Raw genomic sequence first — 21997 nt, forward strand, 5'->3', positions numbered from 1 at the left:
CCATCGGCCCATCTAGTGCATGCCGAACTATTGTTTTTCCTGGTGCCTTTGACTTATTCCTCTCCTGATGTTGTGTGCCTTTCCAGATTCTACAGTTGCAGCATTGCGATTAAGTCAGCTTTTTGCTAATAATATTTGGTATAATATTCATCTCTGTAAGTTCCACCGTTGGTGTATGAAATTTATTTTCTCAATAGGTTGATAAAGCTTATGATTACCTCATTCAAAATGCATCCATGACCAGTAGTAATTTGGGTTTTAATGTTGTTGTTGGCAATCAACGGGGAATTTACATCCGCGATCCAACTCATCTGGCTTCACCTTCAGACCATGGAGTAGCGATAGAACCAGTGTTTCCAGAAAATGCAGGTGAGAGCAATTTGCTAATCATGTATTATTTCCAGTTAAGGTTATGCATTAATGGAGCATGAAATTAATCATTGAAATTAAATCTATAAAAGCATCAACTAATAAAAAAGACACTTCAAAGTACTTTCTATTCGCCATTTTAGGGAGGCAAGAGAAATCATTGCATTCTGAATTTTAGGTGGTGTTTGATGGCGGAACAATGGTAGAATTCTTATTTGAGGATATTTTACATCCACTTTAGAAGGCACATGGGGATATGGTTTTATTTCTTAACCATTGTGCAATAGGTCTTCCAGTATATTTGTAGTAGTTGTTTGTAAGGCCATTGATCAGTTTATTTTTAAATTTGATATTGACTGTAAATTCCTAATTATTTTTCTCATGAACTATTCAGAATAATCTTTCTCATTGCTATTTTGGACTGATATCAGGGAATGAATAAACATGCATGTGTTTTTATTTTCTAACCTGCGGCACACAAACTTCTCTTTTGCATACAGAATTATTTCAACAAAACTTTTTTTTTAACCAGCTCACAAGCAGTAATCCATTCCCTCTTTTTGCTTCCTTTATAACAATTCTTGAAATTTGATGTAGTCTCAAGCTACCAACTCTGATGATGCATTAAACAACCTGACTGCCCTCCATGAATGACAGCACAGTGCCATTGCAAATTGTGTTCCACAGCTCAACGATCGTGTTTGATTCTGACCTCCAGTGAATGATCTCCCAATGACCACTGTCGTCATTGTTTATTTACTGTATTATGCCTTAATTTTTGATGTTCCATTTTCCTTTTCTTCTCTTTCAAAAAATGCATTTAAGGTCTGAAATTAAATATATTTTCCTTGATAAAACTTCCCCTGTGCCCTCCACCTGAATTTTCCTATATCTCTCATCATCTATTTTTTGCACCATATAATTATGTCTTAATTTATCAAACTATTCTACAAACTGATATTGTATTCCCCGTGGCATATTTCTTTGCTATTTCATCATGTTATTAGTATTTCCTTTTTGGTTTAGTTAATATTTGGTGTGTCTTATTTCGGTGTAATCTGTAGATTTGACCATTATCCCTTCCAGCAATTGTAACTGAAATATCAATAAAGAATATGAACTTTATAGAACATTGCTTTTTCAGCTAACAAGGAGCTTTTGTATGCTACCCAGCTTCAAATCGACTTGCTATTCTTCCTCAAAGTATGGTGTTAAAGAGAAAAAGTGCAGTTAAACAGTGCAAGGCATCATCTTATACTAATGGAAGGTGCAGCAGAAAAGAAACTGTCCTTGATTCTAGAGGTGTGTGTTTTTAAACATGTAGCTTCTGCCTGATAGGAGGAGGGAGAAGAGGGTGTGACCGTGGCCTGATGGTGTTTCCTCTGTCTTTTTGAAGATGACCATTCTCTAGTACCAGAGCTCAATGGTTCACAAAATCAGCTCGTTATCTTACACACAAAGTTCCACTAAGTCTTTTGGGACCTGGAAACTGTCAATGGAAATATTGTTTCAGCTGTTTCTTGCTCTCATTCTCTAGAAAGAATAATATTAACCCAGGAAAGATTGATTTTCAATGTTCAATAAAATAATGATGAAAAATGGAAGCCTTAGCAATAGGTTAGTATACAAATACAGCAAGTAGACAGAAAACTAACTGAATGTTGTGTCAAGGAATTGAAACATATGAAACTTGTGTTCCACTTGTCGAGGGTGATGGTGAGGCTGCATCCAGAGTACTATATGCATTAATAAGCTCCTTATTAAAGAAAATGTATTAATGGACTGGAAGCCGTTTAGAGACATTTTACTCGACTAATAAAACGATTGTTTTATCAGCAAAGGTTAATTATGCTGGACTACTTTGTGCTGGTGTTTAGAAAAGTAAAACATTCAAATTGGAAACTTACAAGATCTTAAGGGCTTTTAACAGGTTTTGTGGGAGAGTCTAGAATGAAGGATTGTCCATTTAAGACAATATGACATTATGATGCAACAGTTAGGGTTTCTGCCTTTCAAATCCAAGAGGTCCTGTTTGATGCTAATTTTGCAGTCTGTTTGTATGGAGTTTGTACATTCTCCCTGAAACAATAGGGCTTTTCACACTGCCGTGTAAAATGGGGATTTCTGGAAAGATTTCCAGCTGCATGAGGGATTATGGGAAACGAAGTTGGCTATTGATCCCGCATTGTGCCACAGTCATGATGTGCTGAAGCGGCCCTGAGGTGAGGGGAGAAGGGGATGGAAAGCCAGGGATGCAGAGGGTGGGGGTGTCTCATTAAACATTTGGATCATATCACCAAATTTGAATCTCATTCAACGCCGATTGGAGAACTGGGTAAAGAAATGCTTTAAAGACAAATGTGTTAACGTGATGATGAAATCAACATCCCATATCCAGCTCACACATCAATGAAGGTCAGTTTAAATGAACAAAGGGGAGCGACATAAAGGTCCAATTCTGAGTTCCTGAAACTCTGGTTAGAGTAGCCTCATGTGTAACGCATCATTGCTGGAGGTGGGACCTCCCCAAATTGCTAGGGAGGGCATATTCCAGGGAATTTGGACTGTGGTATGAAAGGCCTGGGAGGTCTTCCCTTTCCAGGAATTTCACCCTGGTTCAAGTAGGGTCACCTCTTGTCTGCGGTGTGAAAAGACCTAATGTGTATTTCCACTGGATTCTCTGATTTCTGTAAATTTCTTATATCCTATAAAGTAGGTAAGGAGCCAAGAAATTTAAAAAAGAGATATGGTTATGTGAAAAAAAATAAGTAAGATAAATGGGTAATTGGGCTGATGGCATTGTTTTGGTGGAACTCAATGAGCAGAATTATCACCATGTTGAAATTATTTTGAAAGAGAGACATAGATAGGGCACAATTTCTTTTGGGAGATCATGATAATTTTGGAGCACTAGATTTGGTGAAAGCATTGAATCAAGGCTCTGAAAGTTTGCAGTGGTAAAACAGGAATGTGGATTTACAGTCATTACCATCAATGATTCTGGGGCTCTAATAGTTGTGAATAGAGGAATACACCAAGGGGGTGATAGAAAGTTGATAAATTGCAGAGGTATTGTCAGGGTCCATAATGAGAGAAGGCATCAGGGTTATTGAAGCATTTTCTTGATGGAGCCCCTCTCCAGCCTTGCACTGGGATTAGCATATTGTTTCTGGAGTGACTTGTGAGTGACCAGGGCAACAAGGCTCAAATTTTCCTCAGTGCTCCCAATTTTGCATTGAGAAAGAAGGGAAACTTCCCCCATTCAAATTCTCAGAATGAATCAAAATGTTGCAGTCATTGAGGGGGATGGTGTTCGTTTGTGGGGTGGGGGTGGGAGGGGGTAGAGTGTTTGCGGGTTAGTAGAGGGTGGGAAAGAATAATACAATAAAACATGATGATAGCAAGCCACTGTGAAAAGTAATATCCAAATGAACAATGGAAAGATGTAAACATCTACCATTGCAGCTTGAGCTCTTGAATTAAAATTTTGTGAAAGATAACCTCCACCAATAAACAATTCCTCTCCATGTGCTAATTGATTCAAACATTCTGTAATGCCTGAAACAATAACCTGACTCCAGTGTGATTTTAAAAATGGATGGTTAATAGGATTCCAGAATTATTTTTACAAATTATGTTCTGTTGTACTGTGTAATATTGTATTGGAGGGTCTTCGAAAAGTATTATAAATAATAAAGAACAGGCATTCCTCTTTGACATGATTGGCATGTCACATTTCTGTGTCCCATCCAAAATAATTTAAGTACCTGTATACAAGCAATGGATTGAAAAAGGAGACCTAATGTCCAACTTGAATAATGTTAGAAATAAGTATGTTTATAGAAAGAAATAGTAAGGTAAATTGAATGACAATTTAACTCAAATCATCTCAGTTTTCATTTTTTTACGTTATATTTTGAATCCTGAAATATGGTTTGTTTTGCCCAAAAGAATAAAGCATTACCTAATGTTGCAGTGTCATGTAAAGCAGGTGATCATTTGATTTAACTTGAACAATGTCACAGGAGATTTACATGTGTGATTTCTGCCAGTCCAGTTGGTAACAACTGTTTGCACAAAATGGAGGTGGACTACAGGTCTCCAAAGATAACATTATTTTTTATCCGTTTTACTTATTTTGTTCTCTTAATTATTTTGACAGAAAACTCTGAACGTATATCTCTCCAACTTCACTTAGCACTAACATGCAATGCTTCATGGATTCAATGCCCCAGTCATCTAGAATTGATGAATCAATGTAGACACATAACCATACGAGTGAATCCATCTGGCCTTCGTGAAGGGGTGCATTTTACTGAGGTATCTTGGGAAAAAACAGTACTTCTAAATGTTGTGAGACATGAAAGTCTGCAGATGCTGTAATTGTAGTAAAAACACAAAAATGCTGGAAGAATTCAGCAGGTCTCACAGCGTCCACAGAAGGTAAAGATTTTTTTTTAAAGTTTCAGGCCTGACCATACCATGATGAAGACCTCAGTTCTGAAACATTGGTTATATATCTTTACATCCTGTGGAGGATGCAAGACCTGCTGAGCTCATTCAGCAGTTTTGAGTTCTTACTTCCAAATGTGTTTCTTTAGGCAGTGGAAATTAAAAGAACCTTATTTCTGTTATTTCTTTTGCTTCATTTTATTACAATTATTTGCATTATTCTCAATAAATGTTCCTTTTGTTTGAATGATTTTCCCCTGTCCCTCTCCACTCACCTTCAATTTCAGTTCTCACAGATACCAGTGTGATTCCCATCTAAATGAATAATTTTTAAAATATTGTATCATAATTTCTTTGAGTTCCATGTCATTGCCTTAATTTTTAAACTTGTGCACTTTTCTGAGACTCGTTAACCATGTCACGTTGTGCTTGATAAAGTAATACAGGTTGTACCTCTCTTATTCGGTGCTGTGTGGTCTGGTAACTCCCATGGTCCAGCATGTTTAGATATGTGCTGCTTAATGTTCGTTCAGGAAACGTCTGACCACATACATGTCCGAGGTCCCATAATTATTAAGTTATCGCCAGTAAGTCTGCAGCAATTTAGTAAAAGCTATAGGAAATTGTATATTAATATCCAAACTGATCTAACTGTACTGTCTTTCTACAGCCCTGTATCTGTCCCAACTAATCCCACTGCTCCAAGCTCTCCCCACAACCCTGCATCAGTCCCCACAACCCTGCATCAGTTCCCACACTGATCCCACTGCTTCGCTCTCTCCCCACAGCCCTGTGCCAGTCCCCACAATGATCCCACTGGCCCGCTCTCTCCCCACAGCCCTGTATCAATCCCCACACTGATCGCACTGTCCCTCTCTCTCCCCACAATCCCGCATCAGTCTCCACACTGACCTCACTGTTCCGCTCTCTCTCCATAGCTCCATGTCAGTCTCCATTGATCGCACTACCCCACTCTCTCCCCACAGCTCCGTGTGAATCCCCACGCTGATCCCACTGTCCTGCTCTCTTCCCACAGCCCCATGTCGGTCCCCACACTTTTTGTTTATCCCAACTTAACATAAAAAGTTTACAGGTACACCACAGTATCCCATATAGCTTTGCTAATTATATAATATGGTGTTTGCACAACATCCACATTGCATAACATCCAATTTCACAGAACATATCATGGACGTTAAGTGGTATATACCTGTACGATGCAGGACTCAAACCCCATTCCCGATCGCTGGTGCTGTAAAAGGTTGAATCTGCCACCATTAATACAAACTCCTTACAGATAGTGTGAGACTTGAACCCTGGTCCCGACTGCTGGCGCTGTAAAGGCGTGGTGCTAACCGCTAAACCCCACAGTATTATTTCCTGTTTTAAGCTTTGTTCTACTTTTGTTATGTTTACATAGGGGGTTCCTTGAGGGGTCAATTTCTGTTTTCCATCATTTTATGTGGTCCAGCAATGGCCAGGTCCCAGCATTGCCCGATTGAAAAGGTACAACCTGTACACAAATGAGGTTTTTATATTTGTACAATTGCCAGCATCCCATTGTCATGCACACATGCCTTCCTTTATAAACCATTGTTAAGATTATACTGGAATCTCATATAATGTTGGGCATCTGTCGAAAATAAAATATTGTCCAACTCCCCCACCCCACCACATATCCATGGTTTGATTATTTCACTTGCACATGTTGTCATTATTCATTTGTTCCAGGTTTGTGGATATGATACCACTACTCCTGACGCAGGACCTTTGTTTAGACTTCCAATCACAGTCATTGTACCCATAAGGTAAATAAACCTGTTTATAAATTCATTTATTTTATTATAGCCTTTACATGGTCATGATTTCATATTGTTCTAATTCTACTGCGCTATAACTGAATGATGAGATATTAATGAGTTGTAGCGAGGTCGCTACGGCTACAGTTAGGTTATAGCTCTCGGTTGTAGCCCTAAGGCTGTAGGTCGAATCTGCAGAAGACACACACACACACACACACACACACACACACACACACACACACACACACACACACACACACACACACACACACACACACACAGTAGAGTTTATTCGACACTGAGTTTATTCAGTGGCAGTTCTGCCTTTTATAGTCAGATCGGCCATTTGGCTTGTTTGGGCCGGCTGCCGATTGGTTACCTTGGATGCCTGGGACCCAATTGAGCCCCTTGCGTTCCACCAGTGGTGATTAGCCAGCTTCACTGCTCTGCTGGCGGCCTATGGAAATGGGAGTTTCATCCCGCATGATGCTTTGCTGGTTGCTGCATTCAACGGCTATTTCCTGTGTCAGCCTGAGGCGCGGGTAGCTACACAATGCACCCCCCACCCCCAGAACCGGTGATCAGGCACTGTTTTTAGGAGGCTGACCCTTGCGCCGTGGGGTTGGGTGAGTGATGGGCTGATCAAAGTCCAAGTAGGCCAGTTTCAACTGGTCGATTGTGGAAATCTCTTTCCTGCCACCAGTGTCCAAAACACAGGTGGAGTTGTTGTGTCTAATGACATGGTATGCCCTCTCGTAAGGCTGCTGTAGAGGTGGCCGGTGAGCCCCGCACCGAACAAACCTGTATATGCAGTCAATAAAGTTCTTTGGGACATAAGTGGAGGGTTGGCCGTGTAGTCTAGGTTTATCAGAGGCCAGGGTGCCTAGGCGCTTAAGTAGTTGGGTCAATGTGGTCACCGGGGTCTCCCATAAGTCTTCAGGGGTCATCATGAATTTGCCCAGTATAACTAGGGGTGGGCAGTTAACTAACTCGGCAGAAGATCCCTCAAGAACCTCCCTGGTGTGGTGCGGATGCCTAACAGGACCCAAGGGAGTTCATCAGCCCAGTTAGGCGCAGTAAGACGTGCCATTAAGACTGGCTTAAGGTGTGTGTAGAACCTCTCCAGCAACCCGTTTGCCTGTGGGTGATATGCCGTGATATGGTGGAGTTGGGTCCCCAGGCCTTGGGCTGCCCTGTCTCATGTAAGGCGTTCGGGAACCCCAAAACACGCTACCCAAGTGTTGAGTAAAGCCCATGCGCATGCTTCTGTGGAAGACTCTGATAGTGGCACCGTCTCTGGTCATCCAGTCGACCATTGTGAGAAGGTAACGAGCGCCTCTGGATACGGGTAGGGGCCTCACAATGTCAATGTGCATGTGGCTGAAGTGGCAACGTGCTAGCTTGAATATCTGTGGTGGAGCTTTGATACGTCTGGATTTTAGATCACTGGCACTGAGTACAGGTCCTGGCTCACAGGGCAACCTCTTTGCAGAGGCCATGCCAGACATACCTGTTCACAACCATTTTGCCTGTAGTGACCCAAGTTGTGGTCCAAGTCGAAAACCCACCTCTTCCATGCAGTTGGAATAACATGGTGAGATGTCACAGAGCAGTGTGCGATTGCCGGGGTTGATCTGGATGGCCTTCAGTTGTAAGCCAGCGAGTGCTGTCCGGTATGCCAGAATGTCAGGGTCTGCTTGCTGCGCATCAGCCAGGGCCACGTAGTCGATGCCAGGGGTAGATAGCCAGATGGGATAGGGCATCGGCCACCATGTTGGATTTGCTGGCTATATGTTCAACACCCATTATAAATTCAGAAATGTAGGACAGGTGCCGCTGTTGCCCGGCTGACTGGATCTGACACCTTACTGAAGGAAAGGTAAAGGGTTTATGGTCCATGTAAATTTGGAACTTCCTGCCCTCCAGGTAGTAATGAAAGTGCTGAATTGCCAGGTATAAAGGCCAACAGTTCTCTATCAAAGGCACTGTACTGGAGCTCTGGTGGCCTGAGGTGTTTACTGAAAAAGGCCAGCAGTTTCCATTGTCCATTCACCCCCGACGACAATGCTGGAGTGTTTGTCATGAGGGAGGTCGGGGCATATGACCGTGGGTGCACCAGGAGGGTGGCATTGGCTGGGGTGTTTTTGGTGGCCTGGTAGGTCACCTCCTGGGTACATTGTATATTTTTACTGGGTTCTGCCATAAGGGGAAAGTGTGGGCTCATGATGCAGGCCACTGCAGGAATGAAGCAGTGATAAAAGTTGACCATACCTGCAAACTCTTGTAGTCCCTTCAACGTCGATGGCATGGGGAAAGAGCGAATAGCATCCACCTTAGTGGGTAACGGTCTGGCTCCATGTTGGTCAATACGATTGCTCAGGAAGTCGATAAAACTGGCACTTGGCCAGGTTGATAGTTAGGCTGAAATCACTCAGCCTGGAGAATAATTGTTTCAAGTAGGCGACTCCCTCAGTACGGGTGTGGCTGGCAATTTAAAAAATCGATGAGGTAGACAAAGGCAAAATACAGATCCCGGCCCCCAGCATCCATCAGCCTCTGGAAAGTCTGAGTGGCATTTTTTAACCCAGAGAAATTCAAACAATCCAAAGGGAGTTTTGATGGCGATTTTTGGGGTGTCTTTGGGGTGTACTAGCATCTGGTAATAGCCCTGATGAGATCCACCTTTGAAAATATCCGTGCCCCTTGCAGGTTAGTGGTGAAGTCTTAAGTATGGGACATGGGATATCTTTCTAGTATGGTGGCCACGTTGAGGTGACGGTAGTCTCCGCACGACCTCCAACCGCCCACTGCCTTGGGAAAATATGTGGAGAGGGGAGGCCCAAGGACAATCGAAGTACCGCACAACACCAAGTTCCTCCATCTTTTTGAACTCGTCCCTGGCTAGGTTGAGATTCTCAGGGGGGAGATGCTGCGCCCTGGTGTTGAGGGGAGGGCCCTCTAACGATTTGGTACCTCACTCCATGTTTGGTTTCTGCTGAATGGAAGTGAGGCATGGTAATGGAGGGGAATTCTGCTAGGACCTGAGCGAATTATTTGTCAGCAGTACTCACTGAGTGCAGGTGGGGGCTGGTAAGTTCACTGCCCTTGAGCGAGAGTGACTGAAATGTCCGGGTGTGCTCCAGCCAGTGCCCCTTGATATCACCAGGATTGAGTTGGCCCTCTGAAAATCTGTACCAATTAATGAATTGTCTGTCCCCAAAGTGAAGGGGAATGGTGCGGGTGGCGAATGTTCGGATGTTGAAGCCGTTTGTCGCTCGGAGCACCCAGCCCTCTTTGCTAAAGCGGACCTTTAAGCTGATCCGGGGAATGATGCTGTATTGTGTCCCAGTGTCCACCAAGAAATGTCAGCCCGGCAGGGAGTCTTGAATGTGTACCAGGATATGCAGTTGGCTGGTTATCGCAGCCATTAACGACGCCGGCCTGGGCATTTCCCTGGAACACGTGGGGAGTGGCATCAACGGGCCTCGGAACCCTATCGTCGGTAATGGAAACAGTACTGCTCACTGGCGGGGCGTGGCATTCGGGTAGTCAGTCGGTCGGTCAGTGGTCTTCCTGGCCAGGCGCTGTTGATGCGGTGCTGTCACCTGCTCGAGCAAATCGCAGGTGTCCTTCTTTGCCACCCATAGCAGGTCTGCTCAGACAGCCACCCTCCTGAGGTCATCGAAGATTTCCTCCACGATGAGCTGTGGATGGCCTTGCGCAGCCTCTCCAACAAGATCTGCTGGAACGGTGGGCTGGGGGTGTGGCCATCATTGAGAGTGAGCATGTCGCTCATGAGGGCAGAAGGGGCCCGGTCCCCCAAACTGTCGATAGGCAACAATCGGGCAGCACGCTCGTGCTTTGAGAGCCCAAAAGGGTGGGTTAACAGCTCTTTGATGGGCACCGACCTTCCTTGTTCCAGGAGTTGCTGGAGGAAGTTGATGATGCGGGCTGCAGTTTCCAGGTCGAGAGCGCTCACCATGTGGTAGTAGCCCATTTGTTTGGCGGAGATCTGTCAAATGGCAAATTGAACCTCAGCATGGTGGAACCATACCCATGGTTACGACTTCCAGAAGCCGGGCAGCTTCAGCGCTATGGCGTTCATCGCAGATCATCTTCGGGTCCAAAACGCTCTTTGGACCAGTCGGGGTTAATGCTCGGTTATAGCCCTAAGGCTGTAGCTCGAATCCACAGGAGAAAAAAGACGCACACTCCAGTAGAGTGTATTCGACACTTGAGTTTATTCAGTAGCAGCTCTGCCTTTTATTAGTCAGCTAGGCCGCATCACCAACGGGGCGTGGCTTGAGTGGGCTGGCTGCTGGTTGGTTACCTCAGATGCCTGGGCCACAATTGGTGGCCTGTCATCCATTGGTGGTGATTGGCCAGTTTCACCATTCTGCCGGCATCCTGTGGAAATGGGCATTTCAGCCCACACGATGCTTTGCAGGTCACTGCGTTCAACGCCCATTTCCTGTGTCAGCTCGATGCGCTCATGAGGGCATGCTACAGGGTTGTATTTTAAGAATTATACAAATAGATTTGCACAAATAGCATTTCAATAATCATGCTTTTCAAGCATAAGATTTAAATTCTCTCAAAGTTCATCCTTGAAAGATTTATAATAGCCATAGAAACTGTCCAAGAACTTAGTGCAGATGTCCCTATTTTCAAAATAGTCATTATTTGGGCATTGTGAGGGATTTCTCCTGGCCTTAAATAAAGTTATCTGTTTTATTCCCAAATTAAATCAACTGCTAAAGCAATCCAGACATAAAATTAGATCCTTGATCACTCTGGATCTCCTTAGGTAATCCAAAAACTGAAAAATCTTTCCAGAGCCTTTACCACTGTTTTGGCTTTAATATTCTTTAATGGTATAGCCTCTGAGAATCTTGACACTGTACACTTAATTGTTAATAAGTACTGATTCACAGACTTAGTTTTAGGCAGGGGACCTACACAATCCACAATAACCCTAGTGAAATGTTCCCCAACAACAGGAATAGGTTGCAATGCAGCTACTGGAGAACCCTGGTTAAGTTTCCCCACAACCTGACAAAAATGACTTGTCCGGCACCAATTTACAACATCCTTCCTCAAACCAGGGCAGAAAAATTGTCTCAAAATCTTATACATGGTTTTGTTTACACCAAGATGACCACCCAGAGGTGTACTGTGGGCCAAACTTAAAATTTCATTCCGATAATTTCTTGGAACAGCCACCTGGTGAATCACCCCCCACTCTTCAATAGTAGGAATATCAAGAGGTCTCCATTTTCTCATCTACAATTACCCTATTCACCCTTCATGTAATATCCTATCCACAAGCCATTTCTTTAATCTGTTCATTTAGTGCTTTGTCCCTTAAGTCAACAAGATCTGTATCTGTTTTCTGTTGCTGAATTAGCTCTTTCCTTGACAAAGAAAAATCCTTATTCTCACAATTAACCTGCTCTTTCAAAACTATTTCAGAAGCACTGGGAAAATCTCTATCAACTGGATCTTCCTCTGCTCTCATCATTTTCTTAGACAAAGACCTTGTAACAGCACATGCAGGATATTTCATACAATCCTCTTCAACCTCATCCTTTCTAGACCGATTTGTTAATCTCAAAACTGACTCTACTTTATCCTTTGCCAAATCAATCCCTAATAAAAATGAGACATCCTGCATGGGTAACTGAAATTACTCCTCCTACAACAGGTCCTTTAACTAATTCTGAATTCAGCACTATGTTGTGAAGAGATATTGACTACCTCACATCCAACCCCTTTAATCAACGTCATCTCCCCTGTGTCAGTCTTCTGGTCAAGAGTTAAAACACTTTCCAATAACAATGACTGAGCAGCCCCAGTATCTCTAAGAATTTTAACTGGAACATGTGATTCTCCCTCCTTTACTGAAACAAACCCTCTGACACCAAAAGGTTTGAAAAATCCATGACATCCTTACCAGGTTTGGAACATCTGCTCTCCTTAAATTCAACTGTCTGAAAACGTGCTTCTAGTAAATCCTCCTTTTCTCATCTCTCTTTCATTACTAGACAATTCGCAATAACATGACCAGGTTTCTTACAAAAATGAAATACAAATCCAGAGTTCTGTACTTTCCCACCTTATCTTCATCTTTTCTCTTAACATTCTCTCTAGACTCAAGTTCAAGCTTATTAGTCTGCTCCACATTAACCTTCTGAACAGGTTTATTAATCTGTTCCACATTAACTCTCTGAAAATGCTCACTAGTCTGAAATGTATTTTTGTGAATTAGGGCAAATTCGTCTGCTAATCAAGCCGTTTACCGCCACATCCCTATCTCTCTCTCATCCAGGTATAATTTTATCTCATTTGGAACACAACTTTTAATTTCCTCAATTAATATCAATTCTCTCAATCTGTCAAAATCATTATTTATTCCTTTTGGGATGCACCAACGGTCAAAATATACAGATTTTTTCAGAGCAAAATACATATAAGATTAATTCTATGTTTTCACCAAACTCCTAAATTTATGCTATATGCTTCTGGAACCAACTCATAAGCTTTCAATTCTGCTTGTTTAACAGTAGCATAATTTGCCAGTCAACCAGTTTACCTATCTCGGCTGCACCATTTCTTCGGATGCAAGGATCGACAACGAGATAGACAACAGACTCGCCAAGGCAAATAGTGCCTTTGGAAGACTACACAAAAAAGTCTGGAAAAACAACCAACTGAAAAACCTCACAAAGATAAGCGTATACAGAGCCGTTGTCATACCCACACTCCAGTTCGGCTCCGAATCATGGGTCCTCTACTGGCATCACCTACGGCTCCTAGAACGCTTCCACCAGCGTTGTCTCCGCTCCATCCTCAACATTCATTGGAGCGACTTCATCCTTAACATCAAAGTACTCGAGATGGCAGAGGCCGACAGCATCGAATCCACACTGTTGAATATCCAACTGCGCTGGGTAGGTCACGTCTCCAGAATGGAGGACCATCGCCTCTGCAAGATTGTGTTATATGGCAAGCTCTCCACTGGCCATCGTGTCAGAGGTGCACCAAAGAAGAGGTACAAGGACTGCCTAAAGAAATCTCTTGGTGCCTGCCACATTGACCACCGCCAGTGGGCTGATATCGCCTCAAACCGTGCATCTTGACGCCTCACAGTTCGGCGGGCAGCAACCTCCTTTGAAGAAGACCGCAGAGCCCACCTCACTGACAAAAGACAAAGGAGGAAAAACCCAACACCCATCCCCAACCCACCAATTTTCCCCTGCAACCGCTGCAACCGTGTCTGCCTGTCCCGCATCGGACTTGTCAGCCACAAACGAGCCTGCAGCTGACGTGGACATTTACCCCTCCATAAATCTTCGTCCACGAAGCCAAGCCAAAGAATTTGCCAGTTGCTCTGCAGACAAACTAGAATATGCAATTTGTGTTTTTCCTTTCAATACGCTTTGGAGCATAAGAGGCCATTTTTTCATCTTGAGCTCTCAGCAACCTTTTCAAAACGCTGAAAATATGTATCTATATCTCCCTCATCAAAAGGAGGATCTAGATTTACCTCTCTACTAGCCAAAAACCTCTCCCCAGGGGTTACAGCCTCAATTCTCTTACTTCCCTCCATCACAATATTTAACTTCTCTAATTGAAACTGTCTGTTATGCCATCATCTTTTAATTCTAAAGCAAGACGCGTTGCTATTTTAGTACACAAAAAGTTATATTTTTAATTTGACTCAGTTTTTGCAGCGACGGGTAGAGTATTGGTGGTAAACTGTAAGATTTTCTCAGAGGCCTAATCCAATGCTTGACTTTAGTCAGCTTTAATGCCTTATAAATAGCCATCAGTTCCTCTTTCGTCTTGCTCTGCAGGTGATGGTTGTGACAAAAATATATCAATATCCATTGCTGCTGTTTTTCCACACACAAGCTTTAAATTAGATTGGGAAAAAAAAGCAATTATCTAATAAATCACAAAAACTCCAATTTTCAATCCGAAAGGACAAGTCCCCATAAAATGTGACGAGCCCAGAGGACCCCAAAACCCAGCAGCAATAGATATTTACCAAGACAAATGGCTACTTAAACAAAAGTTGCTTTTAATTATCTTTAAACATGAAAACAGAATCACACTTTAACTTATCACTATCAACTTATCTAACCTAACTTAACCCCCTTCTAATTCTAAGCGCACGTAATATGTGTTTAAGTTCAGAAATTTTTTTTGATTCATAGTCCAATCTCACTTCTCATTCCTCCAAGTTCATTGGTTGCAGGCAATTCTTGTACTGTGCACAGAATTTAACATTTATAAAGTTCACCAGGCTTTGATGCTTGAAAGGTAAATGGTTACCACTCAGGAAGGTTCTGGTCGGTTTTCAGAGAGAGATTTGTTGTATGATAGACACCCAACCACTTCAGTGTCTTGCCAAAGAAAGTTTCCCCCTCAGTGTTCTCCAGATTATAACCTATTTCTTTCAGGTCATCACAGAGTTCCTTCTTCTTTCTCTTATTCCAAGTGAAATATTAGCCAGCTTGTCCTCTCCTCTTTCATGAATCACAAGGGCTTTGACCAGGCTGAACTAAGAACTCCCGACTCATCTTCCAAATGGGGTTTTCTACAAGCTTGTCCTGTTCTATTCCCAGCTGCTATTGCTGACTGTAACACTGTAGAACTGATTTCTATCTCTCTATCTCTCTCTCTCTCTCTGAGAGAAAGCCTGTTTGACTCTCTGCTTGCAAAACCAGATGACCCTCTTAGAACAGCAATATGCAGCTTCGACAAACTCTTTCATTAGTTGCCTTTTTGTGAAGCCTCTTGGGCACTCTCCAAAGCTCTTGCAAAGGCTGTAGGGCTGATATGTCTAGCATTAGAAGAGCTAGTATGTCAAATAATATCTGTTTTAAAGTGTTTCTATGTGACACACACTAACAAACCTTGCCCCAATTTATCTCACAAAAACATATCTATATACTCTGTCACAGTACAGCCCCTGCAAAGTTTGAAGACTCCACTTGAACCAAAGTGATGTGGATTTCCTAGTCAAAATGTGCTTTTTGCTCTCCTGTCATTTACCTCCACAGTCCATGTATTATGGATGCTGATGGTTAAAGTGTTAAGAATGGGTGTGATATCTCACATTCCTGAATGCAGCCGAATTGCTATTTCAGAATACTGCTTCAGAATCTGTTGCATGATGTTTTCAATCTTAAAATTATGACTTACAGTGCCCTCCATAATGTTTGGGAGAAATACAGTTTTTTTTTCCTTTATTTGCCCCTGTGCACCACATTTTAAAATTTGTAATCAGACAATTCACATGTGAATGAAGTGCACATTCCAGATTTTATTCATTTATACATTTTGGTTTGACCATATTTAATGACTGCATGAAATCATGGACATCACCAGGTGCTGAATATCTTTTCTAGTGATACTCTGCCAGGCCTCTACTTCAGCCATCTTCAGCTCTTGCTTGTTTTGGGAACTTATCCACTTCCGTTTTCTCTTCAGCAAATGAAGGTATGCTTAATTGGATTTATATTGGGTAACTGACTTGGTCATTCATGAATTTTCCAGTTTTTAGATTTGAAAAACTCCTTTCTTGCTTTAGCAATATGTTTGAGATCATTGACTTGCTGTAGGAGGAAGCACCGTCCAATAAGTTTGGAGGTATTACCTCGAACTTGAGCAGATGTTTCTATACAGCTCAGAATTCATTTTGCTACTGCCATCAGGAGTTACATCATCAATGAAGATAAGTGCACCAGTACCTGTGGCAGCTATACATGCCCAGGTCATATCACCCCATCCACTGTGTTTCACAGATGAGGTGGTATGCTTTGCATCTTGGGAAGTTCCTTTATGCCTCCACACTTTGCTTTTGCCGTAGCTCTAAGACAAGTTAATCTTGGTCTCAACTGTTCTCAAAAACTTTTTCCAATATTCTGCAGGCTTTTTTTTAAATACTTCTTGGCAAACTGTAATCCGACCATTCTGCTTCTGTGGCCAACTAGTGATTTGCATCTTCCACTATAGTCTCTGTTCATGAAGTTTCTGTGGACATTACTCATTAATTCATCCACTCCTGACTCCTGAGGAGTGTTTCTGATCTGTCGGACAGGCTCATGGGGATTTTTCTTAATTAAGATGAGAATTCTTCTGTCATCAACAGTGGATATCTTCCTTGCCAGTCCCTATGCGATTACTGAGCTCACCAGTACGCTCTTTCTTCTTAATGATGTTCCAAACAGTTGATTTTGGTCATCCTAAAATTTGGTGATGTCTCTTACTGTTTTATTCTTGTTTTTCAGCCTCATAATGTCTTCTTTGACTTTCATTGGCACAACTCTGGTCTTCGTTGAAAAATGGCAATTACAGACTCCAAAGGTGATCAAAAGCTTAGAGGCAAGCCTAGCCTCTTATATCTGCACCAATGAAGCAATTAAACAGACCTGAGTGCTCAGAAAACACCTGTGAAACCAAATTTCTAAACATTATGGTGCCCTGAAATGAGGGGACCATGTATAAAAAGTGCTGTAATTTCTGCATGGTCAAACCAAAATGTATAAAAATATCCTTGAATAAAATCTGGAATCTGCACTTTAATCACATGTGAATTGTTTGATTAGAAATTTAAAACTGTGAAGCACAGGAGCAAATAAACAAAAATAGGTGTCTTTGTCCCAAACATTATGGAGGGCACTGTAGATCACAAGATAGCTGTGAATAGAAATATCTTTAAGTTACAATTTTCAAAGGCACTGTAATTGATTCAGCACAAACTTCCATCAAGGTCCCTGTGCATGATGCACTGCAGTTTAAACAAAAATATTGGGTTGGCTTTTCCTTCGACTGCACTGCTGTTGTCAAATTCTAATCATGTTGAAATTACTTTTTAAAAAAGCTGTTTTTCATTTTTTTAGCATTAAGCTTTTGTTCTCCTAAAATTATATACACTCTCTTCCCCTCCCCTTCTTGAATTCTTTGTTACAGATCACATGAAACATCAAATTATGAGCTTGTGTGCAGTGATGTTCACTTTAAATCTGGTCAAATCAAACGACACTTTATTGAAGTTCCTTATGGTGCTTCGTGGGCTGGTAAGAACAGCAAAATTGAAAACCATTTTGTATTCAATAGATTCCTTTCCTAAAACCAATGGATTCTATCATTACTACTTGATCTTTTGGTGTATGTTTGATGAGCTGAGACTAAATAAATAAAATTTGAACAACTTTGTTAATTGTTTGCTGATGCAAATGGAATAAACTTTTCAAATTTGATAGTCTGCACATGGATCAGCTTTGAGTAAAGGACCATTGGAAACTTTGCAATGACCAAGATACATTACTAATATGACTATACCAGTAAACAATTTGAATTATTTGCACTCCTGGCAGTTAAAACAATTAGGAAGGTATCCCATAGCCTTTGCAATCTTTATCATTTTGATTGTAAGGACTGTGGATGTGCATGCAATGACTGCAGCCTTTGTTTAGATGGGAACCTGATCTAAATTTGCTCCGTTTTCAGCTGTGTTGTGCTGCAAATCTATAGAATCAGACCTACATGATGTCAAAACTGCCAGCAACTGGCATCAGTACAAGAAAGATCTCAAAGTTTACTTTGCATTTTTATATGGTTCCTCATTGCCCACTTCCTTCTCCTTCACCAACCACATTTGGCTATGTACACAGATAACATGTTGATTCATCTGAAAATAATCTTTGTCAGTGTCGTCAATTTGCGTAGTTACTATTTCAGTAAAGGAAGTAGTGTGATTGTTTCATTATTATTTTAATTTATTCTCACAGAGGTCACTGTTACATCACTTTCACCTGATATATCTTCAAAGTTTGTCCTTCATGCTGTGCAACTGGAAAAACAAAAAGCCTATCGTACTAACGAGTTCTATAAATTCACGTCACTTTTAGAGAGAGGATCATGTTGTGAGGCATTTCCAGTTTTGGTAAGCATAAACTCAATAACATAAAAATACTTTTATTACTTTGAGATTAATTTTGAAAACTTGTTCCTTTTTATACTTCTACTAGAATGGTAAAACGCTAGAATTTTGTATGGCCCGCTGGTGGGCCAGTCTTGGTGACGTCAATATCAACTATACCATTTCCTTCCATGGAATAATTTGCACACCCTCTCAACTGCACATTGTAAGTTTTTCCTTTATATTGTTAAATATTATTGAATTGTATCCTAAGTAAAATTTCAGTTAAAATTGTATTCAGAGGTCAGATGTTATGTTTTTTTCTGATAATGTAATGTAACTATAGAATGTAAGAGTGTAAAAAGATTATTTCTTTTGTGCTAATCTGTAGCTGAGCAATTCTAATTTGATGATGAGTTCATTGTCTTACACATTGTACATATGCACCAAGATTCTTACTTGCTGTGGCCAAGTAGGTACTGTACTTGTAAAGAAATGCTATGATAATAAACTAATTCAATTACATTAAAAGAAACAATAAGATAGATAATAAATATTCATAGTAATGTGAATGCAAAAAAAAGTGACTTGCAATACTGCAGGTAGTGCTTTTTGTACTGTCAGAGGAGTCTGTGATTAGTGTACCAAGAAGAGGTTTAAGAGTCTGATAGGAAAGAAACCTTGTTTTTAGACTTCTGTACTTGCTGCCAAAAGGTAGCAGTGAGAAGAGGATGTGACCAGGGTGGGTGATGGAGGTCCTTTGAGATACTGGCCACCTTCTCCTCACATCGATGTCAGTCATTGATGGGAGATCAGAGCCTTTGATGGACCTGGCTATGTGTTCGACCTTCTGCTGCCTTCTGCATTCTTGGGTATTTGAATTGGCAAACCAGGCTAAGATGCAACCAGCCAAAATACTTTCCCTGATAGAAGTTTAGTAGAATATCCTGTGAAATGCCAAATCTCCTCAGACTCCTTAGCAGGTGAAAGTCTTCTGAGATATGGACTCCCAAGAACTCGAAAGGTTCTGACTCTCCATGTGCACCTATCAATGCAGAGGAGCAGGAGCTTTGTCCCTCGGCCTTCCCTTCTGAAAATCCACAATCAGCTCCTTCAGCATTGACGGCATTAAGAGTGTTTTATTTTGGCACCAGCCAGAAAGGTTCTCGATCACCAGTCAGTATTCTGACTCATCATTTCCAGTTACTCATCCAACAGTAGTGGTGTTAGCAAATTTGTATATTGAGTGGGAGCTGAACTTGGCTACACAGTTATAAGTGTGTAAGGAATAGAATAGGGACTAAGCATGCAGTCTTGGGGTACCCTTGTGTTGATGGTCAGCATGGAGGAGGTAATGTTGCCAATCTGCACTGGGTGGGCTTTGCTGATGAGGAAGTCGAGGATCCAGTTTTGCAGGATGGTCAGAATCCCAGATCATTTACCTCAGTCATGGATCTGCTGGTATGATGATGTTAAATGCTAAGCTACATCTCCTCCCTTACCTCCATCCAGGACCACAAATAGTGAACAGATCATCCAGGTTAGGAAGGGCTTTACATGCACATCATTCCACCTAATCTACTGCATTTGGTGTACCCAGTATGGCTTCCTCCACATAAGTGAGACCAAATAAAGATTGGGTGACCAATTTATGGAACACTTACGCTTTGTTGATGAGTCTAAACTTAAGCTTCCTTAAACCAAACATTCCATTCTGCAAGGTCATATCTGTTCTCTGCTTCATCATTGTTCCAGTGAGGCCAATTGTAAACTTGAGGAACAACACATCATTTTTTTTCCTGGATAGCCTCAAATCTAACAACATGAACATTGTTTTTTTTTCCCTCATTTTAGTTAACCCCACCCTGTTTCCATATCTTCTTTACTTAGTCCTGTGCATAATGTTTTCTCTCTAACTTTTCATTTCCCCCTTTCCTAATGTTTTCTCCTTCTACCTCTCTCTCCACTTCTTACACCTTCTGTCCTATTACCTCTTAATCTGTTTGCCTGCCTCTTTTACCCTCTATATATGTCATTTCACCTTTTTAAACTTATTCTTGATGAAACGTAATGGCCCAATTAAGTGTTTTGGTTAAGTGTTTCTACTTTCTCTACTGAATCGGGTGGCAGGATTTAGTTTCAAACAGCTCTTTAGAAATGAGTTGACATAAACCATGGTAATATTTTACTACTATTCCAAAAGAGTAGTGGTGGTATCATTCCTTGAAGAGCTTTCAAAACAAATCCTATAATATCAGCCATCATGCCTTTAATCACTGAATAAGAATATTTCTCTGCCCTGCCCCACATTTACAAGAAAACTAGTTGTATTTTGTGTTACCTTGCATATTATTTTCTTGAATTAGTGACCACAGATTTAAAGATATGTTATTAGAAAAGTTGTCTAAAGTTCTATGGAAGTTTGTTTGTTCTTTGGATAAAGGATGACTTGTGGCACAAAGTTCAACAAATGTCTTTCAGATACCAGATGTATTTCTGATGTGTTTAAAAACCAAAGAATTAATTTCATTTAACGGAATTCAATTAGTAATGAATGCTTGGTGGATCCAATGAAAATTAGTTACTAACAAAGCCTTCTTTTATTTCTCCTCATGTTTCTCCAACGTAGAATGCTTCTGATGGAATTACTCGTTTTGATGTGACATCTACATTGAAGTATGAAGAAATTGTTCCTTCTATTAGTCTTAAATGTTGGGTTCAATCCTTGAGGTAAAGAATGTCTGTTGTATAAGTCAGGTCATCATTTTATTAGCTACAGGTTATTCTGTCGAGTGATTTGCTTCAACAATGTGATTACATTTCAATTTAAACCTGATAAAATGAAATTGGTAATATTTAATTTTTTTGTAAGAATATGGTGATTAGATTCCAAGAAATCCTAAGATGGCATGTTATTTATTGCTTGTGGACTGATGTTCCACAAGTCTTCCACTATTAGATCATTAGTAGGCACTCATTATTAAGTAAAGAATTGTAGGTTCAAGTTCTAAAAAACAGATTTGAGCATTGTCTTAGCTAATACTTTAGTGTAACTTCAGTGCAATGCAAGAGGAATGCATTCTTTTCATAGGTGTAATTTGAACTCAATTTTCAGATATATTGTCAGAGTACATACATGTTATCACGTACAACTCTGAGATCCTTTTTTCCTGCGGGCGCTGCAGAATTACCACTAATTGGTAGTGCAAAAATTAACTGCACCCAGCACGAACATGTAAATAATCAAAAGGACTATAGACAGATATTGAATGCAAAGAAACTGTGTGCAATGTAGGGAGAGCAAGGAAAATTGATAAAGTGCACAGTAAGAATCCTTAAATGAGTCCCTAATTGTGTTTGTTGCTGAGGAGTCTGATGGAAAAGGGGTAGCAGCTGTTCCTGAACCTGCTGGTGCGAGTCTTATGGCATCTAGACCTTTTTT

General features: G+C 41.1%; 1 protein-coding gene across 6 annotated transcripts in view; it reads left to right on the forward strand.

Annotated features, from left to right (window-relative positions):
* tpp2 (tripeptidyl peptidase 2) overlaps positions 1 to 21997 on the forward strand; it is a 149438-nt gene that overhangs the window by 70767 nt on the left and 56674 nt on the right. For 4 of the 6 annotated variants that reach the window (XM_069890670.1, XM_069890668.1, XM_069890665.1 and 1 more), the window contains 8 exons: positions 198 to 369; positions 1543 to 1671; positions 4532 to 4689; positions 6553 to 6629; positions 17604 to 17710; positions 18425 to 18579; positions 18665 to 18781; positions 21185 to 21285. In XM_069890670.1, coding sequence (XP_069746771.1) covers positions 198 to 369; positions 1543 to 1671; positions 4532 to 4689; positions 6553 to 6629; positions 17604 to 17710; positions 18425 to 18579; positions 18665 to 18781; positions 21185 to 21285 — 1016 coding nt within the window. The remainder of the gene's footprint in view (positions 1 to 197; positions 370 to 1542; positions 1672 to 4531; positions 4690 to 6552; positions 6630 to 17603; positions 17711 to 18424; positions 18580 to 18664; positions 18782 to 21184; positions 21286 to 21997) is intronic. The other 2 variants (XM_069890669.1, XM_069890667.1) reach the window with 1 other exon arrangement.

The sequence above is a fragment of the Narcine bancroftii genome, chromosome 7 (assembly GCF_036971445.1).
Source record: "Narcine bancroftii isolate sNarBan1 chromosome 7, sNarBan1.hap1, whole genome shotgun sequence".
NCBI lineage: Eukaryota > Metazoa > Chordata > Chondrichthyes > Torpediniformes > Narcinidae > Narcine > Narcine bancroftii.